General features: G+C 41.3%; 1 protein-coding gene across 2 annotated transcripts; it reads right to left on the bottom strand.

Annotated features, from left to right (window-relative positions):
- Positions 1-745: 745 nt before the first annotated feature.
- Positions 746-17,918, bottom strand: LOC103696130 (ER lumen protein-retaining receptor A-like). Of its 2 annotated transcripts, XM_008777665.3 has the most exons (6): positions 17,666-17,918; positions 17,312-17,577; positions 14,748-14,863; positions 1,327-1,400; positions 1,186-1,249; positions 746-1,095 (listed from the first exon to the last, which is right to left on the bottom strand). In XM_008777665.3, the coding sequence occupies exons 1-6, from the start codon at positions 17,754-17,756 to the stop codon at positions 1,059-1,061; spliced, it is 648 nt and encodes a 215-aa protein (XP_008775887.1). In that variant the 5' UTR covers positions 17,757-17,918; the 3' UTR covers positions 746-1,058. The 2 variants fall into 2 exon arrangements, with proteins under 2 accessions (XP_008775887.1, XP_026656583.1); XM_026800782.1 differs by lacking the exons at positions 746-1,095; positions 1,186-1,249; positions 1,327-1,400 and adding an exon at positions 1,407-1,558.
- Positions 17,919-19,376: the final 1,458 nt, after the last annotated feature.

Raw genomic sequence — 19,376 nt, 5'->3', positions numbered from 1 at the left:
TTTCTTTTATCAGGTAAGAGCGTCATTTATTTATTGCTACCAGGAAAGTGATGCAGCGTCTGATAAGCAGGTATTTGTTTGAAGGGCAGGCAGCTCCAGCATCCTTCTTCTTGAGTAGTGTTTTTGCATACCAAACACTCCTTGATTATCGCTTTGAAGCATCTTATTTTGGTATAACCACTTGTCACTATCATTTCGCCCAAAATTTGATATGAACTTCATTGGAAAAAAAAAAAAAATAAGAGTAAGCTTTAATTTAATTCTGACCAACAAGAAATCTAAACATGCTTGTATGTGATGCCGCCAACCTGGTCGATGCCTTCACCTAGCGCTTGCATGGTTATAGCACTCCATGGACGTATGGACCATCAATTGCCCTGCTGAAGCTTAAGCGGGAGAAACAGGAACCAAGAACTCTTCCAAGTCTTAGTCAAATTGCTACCGAGAATAAATCAAATTATGTTTAATCCAATCTCGATGGTAAACATGATAACAAACACCATCTCTAGCGTCGCCTGTCACTGTGCTACTTTTTTCTGCTCTTTGCCTCATCAGTTTTTTTCCATTCAAATGATGCATAAGTTTTCTTGTGCCATAAAGGCCCCGGATGAACTCCAAAAACATACTGGCTTCTGAATATCATTATGTGTTTACACAAGGAGGTAAATTGCTCAAAATGATAAAGATATTCCCATGTCATGTATTCTCAACAAGGGGTAGGTTCCCAATTGGAAAGATGAGCAACTAGAACAAAAGCTTTGCTTCATATATCAATATGTATGTTCTGAATACAAGCAAATTGGCACTGCCTCTATGAAATTAGCAATTTGTTAGCTTTCAGTAGTATGAGCAAAGAGCAAGAGAAAAGGTATGACAACTAGAATCAGTATAATCTTTAATATCATTGTACAATCATGCAGTAATGGATATCAGGGGCACAACTTATTCGCACAATTTCCTCCTTCCATATTGCACTGCATCATTCAACTCAGAAATCCAACAGATTTCAGATTGTTTACTATGTAGCAGCATGCAGAATGACCTGCACAAGAAGTAGCTCAAGCAGGGAGCTGAAGCTTTGCATTGTTTTTCCAACTGTAAGCATCAACAACAAAAATCAATGATTGTTTTCATAAGACCTAGTAGATCTAAAGCACAGCATATTAGTGGTCATCAGGTTCTTACCTTACAAAGTAGTAATAGAAGAAATCAGCATAGAGAGCTGTCTGAACAAAACCAGCAAGCCAAGCTGGAAAATAAACAAACGTTAGGGTACAATTGCTTATATCCAAAGTTAGGTCAAATTTCTCTAATCTAATGACTTACATATCCAACGACTGTAATGATTCTCCGTGAAATAGCGATATATCCAGTTGAGAATGTAAAATGCACGGTAAGCCCTAATGAATAAAGAAAAAGAGATTAGCCAATCTAACAAATATATTCAATCAATCCGCAAGATGCATAAAAATGAGTGGATTTCATGTAGAAGGATGAAGTTTCTGTGACATTATGATTGTTGAGATCCAGTAATTCCTTGAGATATGGTGGCATCCAGCTGCTCAGAGAACAGAAATCTGTAAGTGCAAACAAAAGAACTGTTCCCAAGTATAACTAATGTGCAAGGTTTGTCCGCTAAACCATTTTAATTATGTGAGAGACAAATGGAGAGGATAGAAAAGTTATAAGCACCTGCAGGTGCAGTGCATAACTATAATCATAATCAACAAGCAATTCCCAAATTCCTAACTATGCTATGAATCCTTCTTTGGCAATCCAAACACCATCCAAACAAATGAAATGTTTTTGAAGTATATGTCTATTAAGGGTAGGCATTCTAGCATTTTCCCATTAGATGGGGTTGCTTTTTTTATCACAATGCATATTAAAGAATCCAATATTCCAAGTCAAGCATGGCAAAATGACCAGCCTATCAATCACATAAAAGTACAGAATCAATGGTTATAAATTAAAATGTACATAGGAATGAGAGAGAGAGAGAGAGAGAGAGAGAGAGAGAGAGAGAGAGAGAGAGAGAGGATTAGTTTTGACTTTTGAGCATGTAAAATGTTTGATTCAGAAGACAATAGCTCCTGGATTGACTGGATGAAAAAATGTTTCAAAACGGAAAGAAACTATTTACCATAACAAGATTTATGTGGTTGGAGACCAAAATGGTCCTCTGAGTTAAATCAAGCATGTTAATGTACAGATATATTGGACTTCATATATGAGACTGATGTTTACACACAAGGTGGTGTTACGATAGAGATAAAAGCCATTATTCTGCTGAGAGTCAAATTAGGAGTATCAGTGATTCTTGAACTACAAGCACCACCAACAATTATGGGTTAAAAAGTATGACTTATCAAGGGAAAAAAAAAATCCTCCATATCAAGCTGCACCTGTTGTGGCTTCTTATACAAATAATCAATTTTTAGACGACAAAAACTCAGGCAACTTCACAACCATGCAAAAGTTATCTATTGTTCAGGATATATTATGCAACTTGTAAGTTAATCTGCAAGGAACCTATAACAGCCAACATGGCCTTGTATAAATTAGCTACTGAGATGAGTATCAACCAATTGTCAATTGAAATTATGGATGTATTAACCCTCCACCCCAGCCCAATGAATGGATGAGGAACTTAGCAGAGGAGAAGATATATCTTGTCCTTCAAGTGCCAAAAGCCCTCAAATGTCTTTATGACTTAAAATTAGATACCTGTGAGAGGTTCTGACGTACTGACCGATATAAACTCTCATCTACACCAATATCAATATTTTTTATGTATTTTTTTAGTAGCTGTTAAGAAAAATAAGACCAGTGTAGCCCATCACGCTGATCAAGGAAGGTTAATTTCCATGGTGGTTATTTTTCATGGCTAATTTTACAAGCACTGTCGTAAGGATGAATTAGGCCAGTTGTCTATAAAGGGATGGAGCTTCAAACCAGGATTCATAGTCCTTTTTCGTTGCAAACCAGGACTCATCTCAGAAAGGAAGGTGCCTTCAGTACTAGAATCCTTATCTTACAATTTTTTCCTCGGGTTTCTTTTATATACTCGAAGTTGTTTTGATTTCTGCATAAATAATATAGTATGACATAAGAGATGAGATCTAGATGCTAAATTTAAGACCATTGCTTAAGATGCCAAAGAAATAAAGTTCTGGTCAAAGATCCAAATGCTGATCCATATCATACCATGTTGTACAACGCATAGGATGCACCATGGCAAAAGGAAGCCAGATCACATGCATCTGTAAGGAAATATATTGGCCCATGTCAGCTCATAGCATAATATACAGTAGTGATACACGACTACAAATGATCATGTTATCACCTGACCATTGTCTAAGCTTATGAATGATTTATATCTTTCAGGTAGCTCTACTTCAGAATACTTGGTGCGGACACCAGTCCTAGACCTTCGATCAGGCACGTGTATAGTCGCAGATGCAGGAGGGCAGCCCACCCGGTGACACTTTGGCTGGGTGATAGCTTATGAGAGAGAGAGCTTATTTGTTAGGTATTTGGATCTTTTCTTCTGTAGGGGTATTTTGGAAATTTGCTATCGTCATGTTGCCTATATAAAGGCTGGTAAGGCTTGTTAACATTTGGTTGTTATTGAATGAATCGAGTTTTTCTTCCATATTGTCTTTGTTGGTGGATTCCAACACCCCACTAGTGGATTCCGCGGGTTGAGTTTTCATTTTGAATATTGTTCTGCATCAACTTTGGTATCAGAGCAGCCAGGCTTTGCCTCTGTTACCAAAGCCCTGAGATCCAGTTGATGGACGAGCCACCCCTGATCCCTCGTATTCATTTGCTTCACGAGATCTACGCCAGAGAAATCGCACCACGGACGCCAGATCGTGTCGAAGCGTGTCGCACATCGCACACATCAAACAAAAAGGTCAATTTCTCTTCCCTTCTTCATTTTCATCTCTGTCCTTGTTTTCCGCCTCATCCCGAACAAAAAGAGAGGACCACTGCATCGCTTCCCCCGCCCGCCATAGCAGCCGTGCCCATCACCATCGCTCACTGCCATCGCCCCCACGTGCGGCCTCTACCTCCTCGGAGTTGGCCCCGACGACACCGTCGGCCCCCGTCAACGATATCGCCGCTGCCCGCGATCGCTGTTTCCTCCCATCAGTCAGATCTGAGGGGAGGCTCTGCTTGGGCCGGCTTTGACCAGATCCAAGAAGCGGCCCACCCTCGAGCGCTGTCGTCACTCGGATCCAAGAGGTTCTGCCGCCGGGAGGTCTTGATCGAGCCGCAGCGTCGTGCCCCGCCGGATTTCCAGCCTCCGTCGGCTTGCGACGGTGACGCGAAGACCCCGGCCGTCCTCTCAGTCGGGCTCGTTGATGAAGACCCCGGCCATTTCTGCGCGAGTCACTGCCGCCGTGGAAGCCACCGCCGCCTCCCTCCTCCCCCCCCCCTCGCAAAGGAGGAAAGGAGAAACCCTAACGGGTAAGTCCCGACCCGTTATCCTCATCCGTTAACCTGAATCCACCTGCACCAAAAAAAAGGCACATGACTCGCACGTGACCCATAAGTCACGCACGTGTCACTGTTTCCCTTTCTCTCCCAATCTTCTTTTTGCCATTGTCGCCACCACTCGACGCCTCCGCAGCTCCGCCGGCGCCGTCCGCGGCCAGAGCAAAGAGAGGAGCTGCCGCGCGCCATCCGCTGCTCCTTGTTGCGCCGGGTTCTGCACTGCTTGCTTCACCCCCAGTCCCGCTCCTCCCGCCGCCGCAGCCGCTTGCTTCACCCCCGGCCCCGCTCTCTTCCTTTCCTCTCTGTTTGTTAGATTTGGAGCAATCCTGCTCCCACACCCCCTAGCCTCGTGAGCCATTGCCGCCCTCTTCAAGATCGAGCGCATCTCGCCAGAAAATTCCCCTTCTTCGCCCCCCCACCCCACTGCCTCCCTCAGTTGCAGCGCCACCCCACTTTGACATTTCCGCCTCCGCCCCACTCTCTTTTTCCCTCAGCCGCAGCGCCTTCCTCGTCATGGCTCACCCCTCTGCTTTCCAGCATCCACCGGCACTCGTTCCTCCATCTCTCTGTGGTTTTGTGTCTCATTCACAATTGCAGGGATCGCAGGTGTAGTTGGATCCACACTGACAACCATTCTCGGACTGGATTGCCATCTCTCATTCTTTCTTTCTGGCTCGCTCGCGGAGCCACCCTCTCCCTGAGTCAGCTGTGCCCGTGGCCGTCGCACGTACCTGCTGCCACCATCCCCATTGCTACCATCGTGCCAGTCGCTGCCGCCAGCATCTGCTACCCCAGTGGACTCGTCAAAACGTGGGTGACTCCTCTCCTTATTAGTCTTATCTGCTTATTTCTGATAGTATCTATCTTATCCCTGGTGTGGACTGACCCTGTACTTACCCCCGCATTCGAGACATTGGCACCCTATTTTGCTTGATTCATTACACCACCACAATTCTATTGGCTACTAGACTTAGTATTACAAGTGCAACTAGCCAACCTAGAGGGATATTTTGACTTATTTGGCTTTCCGTTTAGATTACGAGGTCGCGTACTACTAGTCTGCAACTAAACTGATAACATATTAACTCTTTGATAGTCAGTCTTAGTTTATTCTGTTGCTTACTAATTCTGATTCGCTACTGATCTCTGGCATCTTATTGCATCTCTTGCATTAGTCAGTTGCATTTCACGTTGTGAAGCCACATTTGCATGAACCTACGTAGCGGGCGTGGCCTCTAGCACTCAGTCCCGGCTTGTTATGGAACCCTCCACCATGGAGGATATCCATAAGATCATCCAAGAGTCACTTGAGAAATATAGCACCCACCTCACCACGAAGCTTGATGGCTTCAATGCCCGACTCGAAGCCCTTGAGGCTGGTCGAGAGCAAGAGGCAAATGGCAGTGACGTCGAAACTTCTAACATGAGCGCTAGTCGTGTTGCCCACGATGCCGAGGCTCCTCGACAATACCTTCACCGCAGTTACCAAGAGAGAGCCCCGGCACGATTCCCATAGCAACATAATTATCGAGACGACATGTTCGATCAGGATATGCATCGGTGGTTACGGAACCAAACTGTGTATAGAGACTTTAGGGACCCTAAAGATCATCTCATCAAAAATATCAAAGTGGATGCTCCCACTTTTGATGGTCATTTGGATCCAACAGCATTCACTGACTGGATTCGTGAAATGGACCACTTCTTTCAGTGGTACAACTTGTCGGAGGATAAGAGAGTGCGATTCGCTCAGATGAAACTAGTCGGTCGAGCTAAACTCTTCTGGCAGAGCACTGAACAGCTTGTGTGCAGGAGGAACCAACCACCCATAACTTTTTGGGTAAAAATGAAAAAAAAGTTGAAAGAGAAATATCTACCACATTCATACCATGATGATCTGTTAGACTAGTGGAACAATCTTAGGCCGGGGGTAAAATCTGTTAGTGACTATGTCTCCCAGTTTGAGGAATTCATGATGAGGTGCGATGTCGTCAAAGACGAAAGAATGACATTGAGTCGTTTCCGACGCGGTCTTAATGAGGACATTAGGCGAGAGTTAGTTCTTCGTGAGATAACTCGTTAGACCAGGCCTATTCTTTCGCCCTAAATTATGAATTGGTCATCAAACAACAATTGGCACGGCGGCCTGCTAGTCGGCCTCCTTTACCCTTCGCTCCATTTGGAGCCAGACCTCAAGCAACAACGACATCCCATAAGCCCAATCAAAACATGTTGCCCGCTAATCGAGATAAAGGCAAAGGACCAATGCCTGACAACATGACATCAAGCGATCCCCGGCAATGTTACAAATGTAAGCAAGTGGGGCATGTGGCAATGAACTGCCCACACAAGGCACTCTATCTTGGGGAACAGGAGAACACACTTGATGACGATATCATCGAAGAAGAAGTCTACGAACCCAATCCCGTTGACGTGCAGGATAGTGACAACGACGATACTCAGCGGGCCCATCCTGACGAATGCATTTGGCCCACTCTAGGAGTCATCAGATGTGCTTTAACCCAACCTAACGCGACCGATGACTGGCGTTGCCATACAATTTTCCACACCTACATTAAGTGCGGGACCAAGGATTGTAAAGTGATTATCGATAGCGGTAGTTGTATCAATACAGTTTCATCTAGCGTTGTGTCCCGCCTAGGGTTGAAAACAGTTCCTCACCCAAATCCATACCAGGTATCTTGGGTTGATACTTCTTCTATTACCATCAACGAAAGGTGTCATGTCCCTATCCACTTTCTTTCTCATAAAGAGGACATTTGGTGTGACATCATTCCAATGGACGTCGGGCACATTATCTTGGGCCGCCCTTGGCTTTATGATCGAGATGTGACCATCTTCGGACGTTCGAACTCATGCTCATTCGTTTTTAAAGGCACAAAGATCATGTTGAACCCCTTACATCCTAAGGCAACCCACAAGGATAACAAGAAAGAAGCATCTAGTAACAAGGGTTGACACATCATAAGTCCAAAGGAATTTGAAAAGGAGGCAAACCAAGAGTCCATTGTGTTTGCCTTGTTCGCACGCGAAATTGAGAACACCAACATTGACCAACCTTCTGGACACATGGCTCCGTTGCTGGACGAGTTTCACGATGTTTTCCCTCACGATCTTCCAGATTATCTTCCGCCTATGCATGAGATCCAGCACGCTATTGACCTAGTTCCGGGAGCATCTCTTCCCAATTTGCCGCACTATCGGATGAATCCGACCGAACATGCTGAGTTACAACGCCAGGTACAGAAGTTATTAAAAAAAAATTTATTCGTGAAAGCTTGAGCCCTTGTGCTGTTCCGGCATTGCTCACACCTAAAAAAGATGGAACGTGGTGCATGTGTTGATAGTCGATATAAATAGAATAACGGTTAAATATTGTTTTTCAATTTCTCGACTTGACGACATGCTAGATATGATGGCGGGAGCCACAATTTTTTCTAAGATTGACTTAAAAAGTGGCTACCATCTTCGAATCCGACCAGGAGATGAATGAAAAACTACATTCAAGACTAAGGACGGCTTGTATGAATGGTTGGTGATGCCTTTTGGGCTTTCTAATGCCCCTAGCACATTTATGTGGGTCAAGACACAGATACTCCGACCATTCACGAGCAGGTTCTTAGCAGTGTATTTTGATGACATCTTGATTTACAGCAAGTCGAGGGAGCAACACATGGACCACCTTCGACAAATGTGTCAAACCCTTCGTGCTGCCACCTCTATGCCAACAGAAAAAAGTGCTCATTCCTTGTGAATCGAGTCATCTTTTTGGGTTTTGTTGTATCATCTGAAGGAGTCTGCGCTGACCCTCAAAAGGTCAAGGCGATTGTCGATTGGCCTGAACCTACAAACATCCATGAGACCCGCAGTTTTCATGGATTTGCCACTTTTTATCGGCATTTTGTCCGTGGATTCAATACCATTATGTCCCCAATTTCTGACTACCTCAAAAGGAGAAACTTCCAGTGGACGCGATCGGCCGCTAGAGCATTTGAGGAGATCAAGAAAAGGATGACGAAAGCCCCTGTGATGCGCCTTCCTGATTTTTTCAAGGTATTCGAGGTGGAGTGTGACGCTTCCGAAATTGGGATAGGTGGCGTCCTCAGCTAAGAGCATCATCCTGTCGCCTATTTTAGCGAGAAGCTAAATGCCGCTAAACAAAGATATTCCACGTATGACAAAGAGTTCTCTGTGGTCATTCAAGCTTTATGCTATTGGCGTGATTATTTGCTTCCACATGAATTCGTACTTTACTCAGACCACGAAGCCCTTCGGTATCTCAACTGTCAAAAGAAACTCAATCCCCGGCATGGTCGTTAGAGTGAATTCTTACAGAAATACACTTTTGTTCTCCGACATCGAGCTAGGTCCAAAAATAAAGAAGCTGATGCGCTAAGTTGACGGGTTAATCTTCTCTCCCTCATAAGTGTTAAGGTCACTAGGTTTGATTGGCTGAAGAAAGATTACGCGTCCTGCCCTAACTTTGGGGAAGTTTACCTCGCCCTATCAAATGACACGAATGTCTCCTTTGACAGCTATTCTCTTCGCGACGGATACTTATTTAAGGCCAACAAACTCTGCATACCCCGTACGTCCTTACGTGACTTTCTCGTATGGAAAATTCATGCTGGTGGCCTTTCTGGTCACTTTGGGCGGGATAAAACCATCGAGGAAGTTGAACGCCAGTTTTATTGGCTGAGTCTCAAACGTGATGTGGCCAAGTTAATTGGACAATATAGAACGTGTCAGTTGGCTAAACATCACAAGCCAAACACTGGCTTGTACACCCCACTACCAGTGCCTGATTGCCCCTAGCAAGATGTGAGCATGGATTTTATACTTGGTTTGCCACATACCTTTTGCAAGCATGACTCTATCTTTGTGGTTATCGATCGTTTATCCAAAATGGCACACTTTATTTTCTGTTCCAAAACCTCAGACGCTTCAAACGTTGCAAAGTTATATTTTGAGCATATAGTCAAGCTGTATGGCTTGCCGAAAACTATCGTGTCAGATCGAGATGTTTGATTCATAAGCTACTTCTTAAAAACTCTATGGCACATTGGTGGGCATGAAATTGAAATTCTCGACCGCCTACCACCCTCCAACTGACAATCAGACAGAGGTTGTCAATCGTAGTCTGAAAAATCTTTTACACTGTATGGTGGGTGATCATAATAGAAACTGGGACTCTGTTCTTCCTATTGCTCAGTTTGCATACAACAATTTCATTAATCGATCTATTAGTATGAGTCCAATTGAGGTTGGTCATGGATTTCGAGCTCGAAAATCTTTGCACCTTCTTCCCATGTCACCGCATGCTAGAGTCTCTGAGTCAGCCGAAGCATTTGCACATCATGTCCATTCACTGCATCAAGAGATCAATAAGCGAATTGAATCTAGTAATCTTCGTTATAAATTACAAGCTGATTTGCATAAATGTGCTAAAGAATTTCATGTTGGCGACTATGTCATGATTCGTGTCAGACCCGAACGGTTTCCATCTGGAACCGCAAGGAAATTGCAGGCTCGTAGTGCAGGACCTTTTCAAATTTTGAAACAGGTAGGCCCAAATGCATATGTCATTGATCTCCCTCCTGATTATGGCATTAGTTTCACTTTTAATATTGAGGACTTAATTGCTTACATACCTCCTTTGCCTGTCCCCAATGCCCCATTTGACACACCCACTCCGCCCCCACCAGATATGCCTGCCTTTGACCCTCACACTTCTCCTTTTCAACCCACATGGAAGGACAAGATAGATATTATTTTGGATGAACAGATAATATCTACTACTGACAGAGGCATTCAGCGTTTCCTCGTCCGATGAAGGGACCATCTAGAGTCTGATAGCACGTGGGTTACTCGTGAGGAGCTACAGCAGATCGATCCAGATCTTTTGGAACACTACCAGAGCCGCCCGCTATCCCACTCGACGGAGTCGAGTTTCTCCCACCTCGAGAGAGTTGGTGCGGACACCAGTCCTAGACTTTCGATCAGGCACGTGTATAGTCGCAGACGCAGGAGGGCATCCCACTTGGTGACACTTTGGCTGGGTGATAGCTTATGAGAGAGATAGCTTATTTGTTGGGTATTTGGGTCTTTTCTTCTGTAGGGGTATTTTGGAAATTTGTTCTTGTCATGTTGCCTATATAAAGGCTAGTAGGGCTTGTTAACATTTGGTTATTATTGAACGAATAGAGTTTTCCTTCCATATTGTCTTTGTTGGTGGATTCCAACACCCCGCTGGTGGATCTGCGGGTTGAGTTTTCATTTTGAATATTGTTCTGCATCAATACTCTCGTCAAAAAGTTGAACCAAATTATGTCATAACCCAAAAGGAGTTTGGAAGAGAAAAGATGGAAGTGGGCAGTTGATTTTCATTTTCCACTAAATTACTGTGGATATTTACATCAATCCATGGATTCTTCGAGAAATTCCAAGATTTACACATGGCTAAGGAGAATGAAGTGTATTATGGAGATACATAGGTGCTCCTTTAAAATAACATTCAATAAACCTAGTATCTTAAATACATAATATGGTTACTATGTAACACCTTCAAAATCAAGACTCCTGTTTTACTTCTCTCGATTTGATTAACATAATGCTGGTTCATGTCATTTTTTATGCCAGTTTTTAAACTAATAAAATGTAGCCTATATAGAAGCTTTTCATTTACTCGGTGTATTTCAATGTATCTTTGGCATAACTGTCAACAATTCTTCATATACCCCGTGTCAATGCACATCGATCCTGTGTACAGTACATTGTGCCCTATCAGTCCCTAACTTATGCAAGCACAATACAAGACATTTAAATTTCTAAGATACATAGGCACAAGAGAAAAAATTATGTGATTCAATAAAAATAAGAATGACTCAACTGAATGTGACCCAATTATATGAGAAAATACCCTGAAATCTAAATGCAAGTCAAAAAAACCCTGAAATCTAAGTGCAAGACTAAACATGCATGGGTGGGTGGGCATTTGTGATCCTTCATCTCCTCCTTGCCAAAAAGACTCGAACTTGCAAACCTTGAAAGTTGCCCGGTGGTCGAGTGTAAAAATCATAGCAAGTGATTGAAGGTTAGAAACATAAAGCCTAAGGATGCATGGCTTCAAGTCCCTATAGATAGGTGGAGAATTGAAAGTCAACTGTTTGCAAGGATGATAAAAGGAGATCTAATAAAGAAAGGGCATATTCCATCTTCAAATCCACCATCCTCATAACTACATTCCTTCTAAACATTAGTATATGAAAGCAAGTGTTTGTAAATTCTTCATCATCAGGGTACTGTCTTGATTTTCAGTTCCAAAACAATTCCAACACATACATGAGCAAAAGGCATACTAATAGGAAAAGTTGGCAAATAAGTGCTGACATACCCAACTATTTGGAACAAGATTGAATGGTTAAGGATATAATCATAGTAACATTGCAAAGGCATTTAATCAGTGTGAGATAACAAGGCATGCCAATCCAGCCTAAGGTGGATATCTATATGCAAAATATAATAACCGTACAACATTAACCATTACAGTATCCATGCATCCACCCTCCAGAGCCATAAAGTTAGATAACCAATACTTAATCGAGTTAGCCAATTCTAAAACCACAACTATCATGATTCTTCTAAACTACTTATACCGAGCTATATGACATTAAGCAATTTAAATGGGCCGCATCCATTGGCACAATCATCCAATTTAAATCATTTCTCTTGATCCTTAACATGTTATGCTAGATCTAGTCCTCCCAACAACGACAAAAAGCCAAGCCCCTTTTTCTTATTAAGGCCTCATCAACCATGGACACACATTTGCACCAATTAAATTAAGTCCATGTTGCTTTGTCCTCAATCAGTACAACATCTATCTTTCTGCCAGTTTCTAGGGCTCCTGTGAGATCATCAATTTATGATATACAATATGCAAATTAATAACCTCTAACATCTAATCCAAGATTTCAGCAGTAAATTTAATAATTTACGATTGCTTTTCTTACATTAGAAACAAGTGTAGGTTAGAGGGTGCTATCAATATGACATTATTTGTTTTCTAAAGCTGTGATGGGATGTCAGCATGCATTCATATTTTAACCATCAAAAACTTATTGCAAAAATTAGATATTTTTTAAATGTGATTGCGTGCTATTTGTACTAATAAGCATGCCTAGGAGAGATGCAGAACCAAGTGATAGCTTTTGTCCATAATTATGAAAATTGGATAAACAGTTATGTTTTCTTTCCACTTACATTGTTAGAGTTGTCAATGATCAAATATAGGATGTTCTTCATTTGGATTTTTTTGCATTTAGAAAACCAATTCTCTTAATTGCATTTTCGTGTTAGAAATACGAGTGCAAGCATATACCATGACTCCGGAAAGCAAAAGATGATGACTTAAAGAAAAAAAACTGATAACCCCATTCAGTTCAGCATGAAATATAATGAAATTGGTTAGGAAGCTTGTCTGAAGGAAAGAGGGAAGTAGTAACGAAGTATAGTTTAAGAGGATGTAAGGCAACAGTTTGTGAAAAAATAGAAGAGAACTTGCAAAGGTGGGACTAGTGTATATTAATTAGGAAATATGATACCACAGATAACTAAGTTGTATTTCATGTTTAGAAGTTCTTAGGACAAGTTTATGATAAAGAGGTCAGAATAATTAGGGACTAGAAATTGAGATGATTAAGTTAATACAATATGTGGTTGCTTCAATAACTAACACATACACACCACTCTTTTATACGTATATATAAGGGTCATGCATGGTTAAACAACAGAATGTAAAGCAGAATAATTTTGAAACCAATTTAGCTCCAGCTGGTTCTGCATATAACTTTATTGGGCATATTTACCAGAAATAAATTTTGTGAACCCTTATGTCCATTAAAGACAGGGTGTTGCTATTCAAATATAGGAAAAAGTGATACACAAATAAGACTAAAAAGACCAAAAATTTAGTTATGCTCAAATGCGGTGTGATTTGATTTCAACAAATTGTAAGTACATCAGAAGCCAAGAACCATTATAAGTTAGACAAGTAATTCTAAAGCATACATTTTTCGAACTACCTCCAAAAGTAAATGAGAGTATTACATTTAAGCCATTTCAAAACCTTGCATTTTAGGCATCCATCTATGATGATAAATGCAATATGTAAAGACATTGATCTTCAAGTTTTGCTAGTAGACAAGTCATTTCTAAAAAAACTTTAACCAAGATCTGCAGTACCGAAACTGGAACCCATGCTGGTAGGCCAACAGTATGGTACAGTACGGTACCGTGCTATTTCGATATGAACTGACAGAAAAATCGTCAAGGGAGTGGGAGAGGGAGAAGGAGAGAAAGGAAAAGAGAGAGAGAGAGGGAGGGAGGGAGGGCAGCGAAGAGAGAAAGGCGGAGGGAAGGGGAAGGGAGAAGGAAAAAGAGGAAGAGAGAGGGAGGGAGAGGCTGGTGGATCGCAAGAGAGGCGAAGGGAGGGGGGAGAGGGCTTTCGAAGCCCTCTCGCCCTCACGTTGCCGGAACAGGGCTATTTCATTTTGAAATAAGGGCTTCAGCCCCTTTTTTTTATTTTTTTTAAGTGAAGTTGGCAGCCATTGCCGGCTACACTTATTATTTTCTTTTTTTCGAATATTTTTAAGTGAAGTTCAAAAAAAAAATAATAAGTGAAGTTGCCAGTGGCTCCCGACTTTACTTTAAAAAATCAAAATATATATATATAAAGGAGCCGAAGCCCCTATTTCATTGCAGAAGAGAGAATGCTTTGAAAGCCCTCTCCCCCCTCCCCCTACCTCTCTAGCGCTCCGTTGGCCTCTCCCTTCCTCCCTCCTTCCCTCTCCCTCTCCTTCTCCCTCCCTCTATCTCTCTTTTCCTCTCTTTCCTTCTCCCTCTCCCCCTCCCTTGCCAGTTTCTCAATCCAAAGGCGGGAACCGTTCTGGCCAGACTCTGATACAGCTCAATACACCCTGAATCGGATGGCTTGAGACGGTAGCGCCAACCTTGACCTTAACTTCAATTTTCTGCAGATTCTCAAACATAACTATACCATATTAACGTACACCAATATATTATTATTTTCAGAATCTTAGAAGCTAATACATTTACGTCAATATCATTTTGAAGTTTAAAAAAAAAGTACACACAATATGCTTCCAGGAAAACACAAATGAGTTATTAATTAAAGAAAGCAAACAAGCATGTGAGAATCATACCCAAGAAAGAAAACATATTGCCCAGTTAAATTATCGACATTTCCGCTTCTCTGCAGCAAAACTAACTGAGGAAGAATTGCCACTGCCTCTAAGTATATGGAGAATGCCCAGAATACCTGTAAATTGAACAGTAAAATGCACCATGGAACTGACAATCAGTGCCCCAAGTTAAGAACAATAAAAATGAAGAAGCAGCTTTTATTACATCAAGAAACAATTAACTTTTCTCTTTCTAGGGGCTTCTATAGTTGTGATTATAGTCTCAGTTTAAAGAATATGATTAAAACATGTTTATCTATTTTAAAAAAAAAGCAAGAAACAAGTCATGATAGGCATAAGCTTTTAAAATCTGGTTACACATTCCTAAAATATAAAACAGAAAAGCAAATTGTTGACCTACGAAAATAAATTTTGAACAAGAGAGATAACCCATTGCTATTTTGGCCTAACTCAAATCCAAGACCTCAAACAAAATCAGTAAAGCATTTTTCAGCAAAGATCGAGGTAATGTTTAATGGCGAAGCGTTATTTAGCAATGAGAAAAGGTGATTTTAATAGCCAGAAACTGATTTTGCTGTCTACAGATATTTTTATTGATAACCGTTATCTTAAGCCCATGATTTTCGAATGTGTATATTATAACAACGCAAGGAGAGGGTGAAACTTGGTGCAATGGTAAGGTTCCTCCATTATGACTTGAAGATCACAGGTTTGAAACATGAAAATACTAGCCCTTCCATATGTAGAGTTAAGGCTGCATATATTTGACCCTCCTAGACCCTGCAATGGCGGAAGCCTCGTGCACTGGACCATCCTTTTATAGTAGTGACAACATAAGAGCTAATACCTAACTCTTATGTAACCAATTTCAAACGAACCCTGCACCTCTAATCTGTCATCCTCCTTTTCCTGAAGTCCATAGAGGTTTGTGTTGTTGACTGAATGAGTAAAGTTAATATATGAATAAATCTTGTATGATTCACCACTTTGCATTTCAGAGTTCACGCCGCCCGCCCTGAACAAATAGGAGGCATGGGCCACTTTGCTTCTTTCTTTTTCCCTTTTGCCTTATTGCTTTTTTTTAAAATATTTTCCGTCATCCTAGATGCTGCACATTTATGGGCAGCAATGGTCCAACTGACACTATTTTCAACAGATGTTACTAATCTGCATGACAACATGCTGAACAGATATTGGGTACAAAATAACTATTAAAAAAGTAACAGACATCTGTCTGTGCAGAACACAGCCAGTCAACTTGCTGATTTTCTAATAGGTCTACAAAAATGGTTATGTTTAATGTGAGATTTGTGCAATAAATCAGGTCCATCAGCAGCATTGTCAAGCAGATAACAACCATCAACATGATTATTCAGCAAGGAGGGGCTAAAATAGCTTCCCTCTTTTTGATGCAATCATTGGATTATTGGTTATCGCATACTGTAACTATTGATTACGACCACCAGATCACAATTCTGGAAGCAGGTGCACCCACAAATTAGAATCCAAACAATTAGATTTATCAAATTGTAAATTATGAAAGTACAAAATATGGATATGTAACATATAGTAAACAAGCATACATTGGACAAAACAAACAAGTAGGTGGTACATGATGATAAGCAGAATCTTATATGTTCTACTTCATGCAGAATATGCACTTTGTGGTGTATGCTTACACTTGTCTCAAACTTGGCAGAGATGCTACCAAAGAGTTCTTTTAGCACATAATGGAAGCTCATGAGGAAGAAGATATAGTGAACCAAACAAAAGGGGAAAATCAGTAGTATAAGGAAACGTGCAACCACAAGGTCACAACAAGGGACAACAAAAGAAAGCTGGATCCGATCTCGCATTCTTTGTTAAATCATTGGCATGTAACATTTCTTCCTACCATCTCACAGACATGTTATATGTTCTTACCAATGTTCCCCGTGTTAGTTGGAACACTAACCGACACTTGATTCCTAATAGCTTCAATCTCCAGATCAACCAAAAGAGAGAGAAAAAGGTGATTCATCTCCTCGTGAGAACCTCCACCACATTACCACCTAGAAGAATTTGCTTACTTGACCAATCCAAGCTCCTAAAGTTGATCTGTCGATATATTTCCTTAACCTTTGACAGATTTCTCTTCAAAAATATATGATGCTCACAAAACTGATGCACATTGAATTTTTCATAAATAGATATGTCCTCATTTGCATTACTATCAACGTTATCATCAGTAAGATTTGCTGGCTCAGGCTGCACCACTGTAAGATAGAACCAAAATAAAACACTTCTAGTCCTTATAACTCAAGATAAAGTTACATAATCTAGAGAATGACAGTACCAATGACCAACAAGACATAAAACTAGACAAGCAAAATAAATTAGACTAATTTCGTCTTGTTATTATTGAAGTACTGTTCTGGCTTTTTGACACTGGGCAATATGATAAGGACACAAAATTTATATAACAGGAAACCCTAATCATGTTATAATAAATAAGATCTCCCCATAGTTCATTGGAAACAGAATCGGATTAAACTCCAGGGAAAGAAAAGGACAAATCAAACTACCTCTCGAAATGTGAATCGATCATGGAAGAGCAGGGCCAAGATAATGCTCACGCCCACAAGAATGTAGTGCCGGAAGGTGTCCAGATCCTTGTCATACGTCCGCCGCGTCAAGGGATGGTACCTCATGCACCACACGATGGCGACCGAGCTCGAGATGAACACCACCTTCATCACCGAGTTGTACACCGAGATGAAATCCGTGAACAGATCCAAATACCGAGTCAAGAACACCAAAGCATACAGCTCTTGCGTCTTGAGCGAGATCCCTGCCTCCAGATCAAAAAATGGCCATAATATCAAAGAAAAATCAGAAAAAATCGTCATATTTATAGTCGGATATGAAAACCCTAGAACCTGAGCAAGATTTGGTAGCGTAGATCTTGAGTAAGAGGACGAGGACGCTGAAGAGATGGGTCATGTCGCCGGCAAGCCGGAAAATATTCATGGTGGCGAGTAACGCGAGGAAACCTAGATTCCTCGCTGCGTATCGAGTGGGGTTTGAGAAGGATTGGGCGAGGGAGCGAGGGATCAGTGCGGTAGAGACAACGGCACTTGGCGAGGAGAAGAGGGCTAGGGGTTTGGATTTGGGTCACGGGGTACGCGGAGGGAGTGGGGGGCATCTGGCAAAAGCGATAGCTGACGTGGCGACGTGGCGACGTTGGTTCTCCGCTCCCACGTCGGTGGCAGCGTTTCCCTGTTTTTTTTTTTCCTGAAAAATTCTTTGAAGCCCAACCATCGTACCAAACGTTTCCATTTCCACGTCTCATGAGTGGATTGGCGATTTTTCGACAACCCCTCCCCCTCCCCCGCCGATTCCGTGCATTTCACCGATTCTCTCGTACAACATGACAAGTCTTGGTACTCTGGTTGGGCGCCTAACATTTTTCTTTTGTTTTTTTTAGGGGCTAAATGGAGGGGAGCGTGGACGTTTCTTTTGTTTTTTTTAGGGGCGAAATGGAAAGGAGTGTCGACGCGTGGAAAATGGGTAGACCTTTCCGGCGACCGTAAAAAACTCGAGCAGTGCTAGGAGCCGGCATCGGTGGTGCGAACCCTACAGCCCTGTGACTCATAGGTAACGGTATATTCATACAATTTGAGATTAGGTGTCCATTATCACGTTAGCTATGGTTATAGATCCGGCAACGATACGGATTAAGCCGGATGCATGATAAATCAAAAATATCTTAATCCGAACTTGATATTTTTATTAAACAAATCAAAAATTTAAATATAAATATAATCTTTTTATTACATAGATAATCTGATATGATCTACAATGAATTGAATTATGTAAAATAATTTAAATGGATCAAGTATTGCCACCCTTATGTGATTATCTATATTTTATTGCCTGTATAGGTAATTTGAATACGGTAGCTTATTGTTAGCTCACCAAAGTTATTATTATGAAAGTTTTGTTGTCAAATATGCCAGCTTAGCAAGCTGCTAAACTCTTTTGGTGTTATACAAGAGACAAAATTTAGATAACTCTCTTGGTGTTATACAGGAGATAAAGTTCAGATTTTATCTTCCTTGTATTTCCTTATCTCAATTCAATGAGCTATGCCTGTCTTTTTTTCTCGAATGCAATGTCGTTGTTGTATGTTTCGTGGATGGTTGAAATAACTATTTGTTACAGCAAATTTGTCCGGATAAATTAACAATTAAACAAAAATGCTTATATGACGTAATGTAAGTGTCGTTGTTGTAATCTCTGAAGCTATGACTTGTTAACCGCCAAAAAAAAAAAGAAGAAAGGAAACAACACAAGCTACGACTCATCCTATGTCTATTTTGGTTTTTCTACAAGTCATTATAATTAGCAAACTGATAGTACGTTTATTTAAATGGTCTCATTTTTTAAAAGAAATGATTAGGCTACATGCATAGTCTGTTTATTTGCATGATCCACAAACTTACAAGAATGAAACATAAAAGAAAGCGCTCATCCGCTATCCTTGATGTATGTGACTGGACATTTGAGGCTATGGTTTTTATCACAAATTTGTTTGATGACAACCAATTTGAATAGCAAAGAAGTTGTTGGATACCAAAGCAAGACAGA

This window comes from Phoenix dactylifera, unplaced genomic scaffold (genome assembly GCF_009389715.1).
Source record: "Phoenix dactylifera cultivar Barhee BC4 unplaced genomic scaffold, palm_55x_up_171113_PBpolish2nd_filt_p 000257F, whole genome shotgun sequence".
NCBI classification, from domain to species: Eukaryota; Viridiplantae; Streptophyta; class Magnoliopsida; order Arecales; family Arecaceae; genus Phoenix; species Phoenix dactylifera.
This window is presented reverse-complemented; position numbering and strand designations above follow the sequence as displayed.

Excerpts from the sequence above, each read along its gene's own strand:
- LOC103696130 (XM_008777665.3), bottom strand. The coding sequence starts at position 17,756 with ATGAATATTTTCCGGCTTGCCGGCGACATGACCCATCTCTTCAGCGTC. Across the intron at positions 17,578-17,665 it reads CGCTACCAAATCTTGCTCAG|GGATCTCGCTCAAGACGCAA; the intron begins GTTCTAGGGTTT and ends ATCTGGAGGCAG. Across the intron at positions 1,250-1,326 it reads TCATTACAGTCGTTGGATAT|CTTGGCTTGCTGGTTTTGTT; the intron begins GTAAGTCATTAG and ends TTTATTTTCCAG.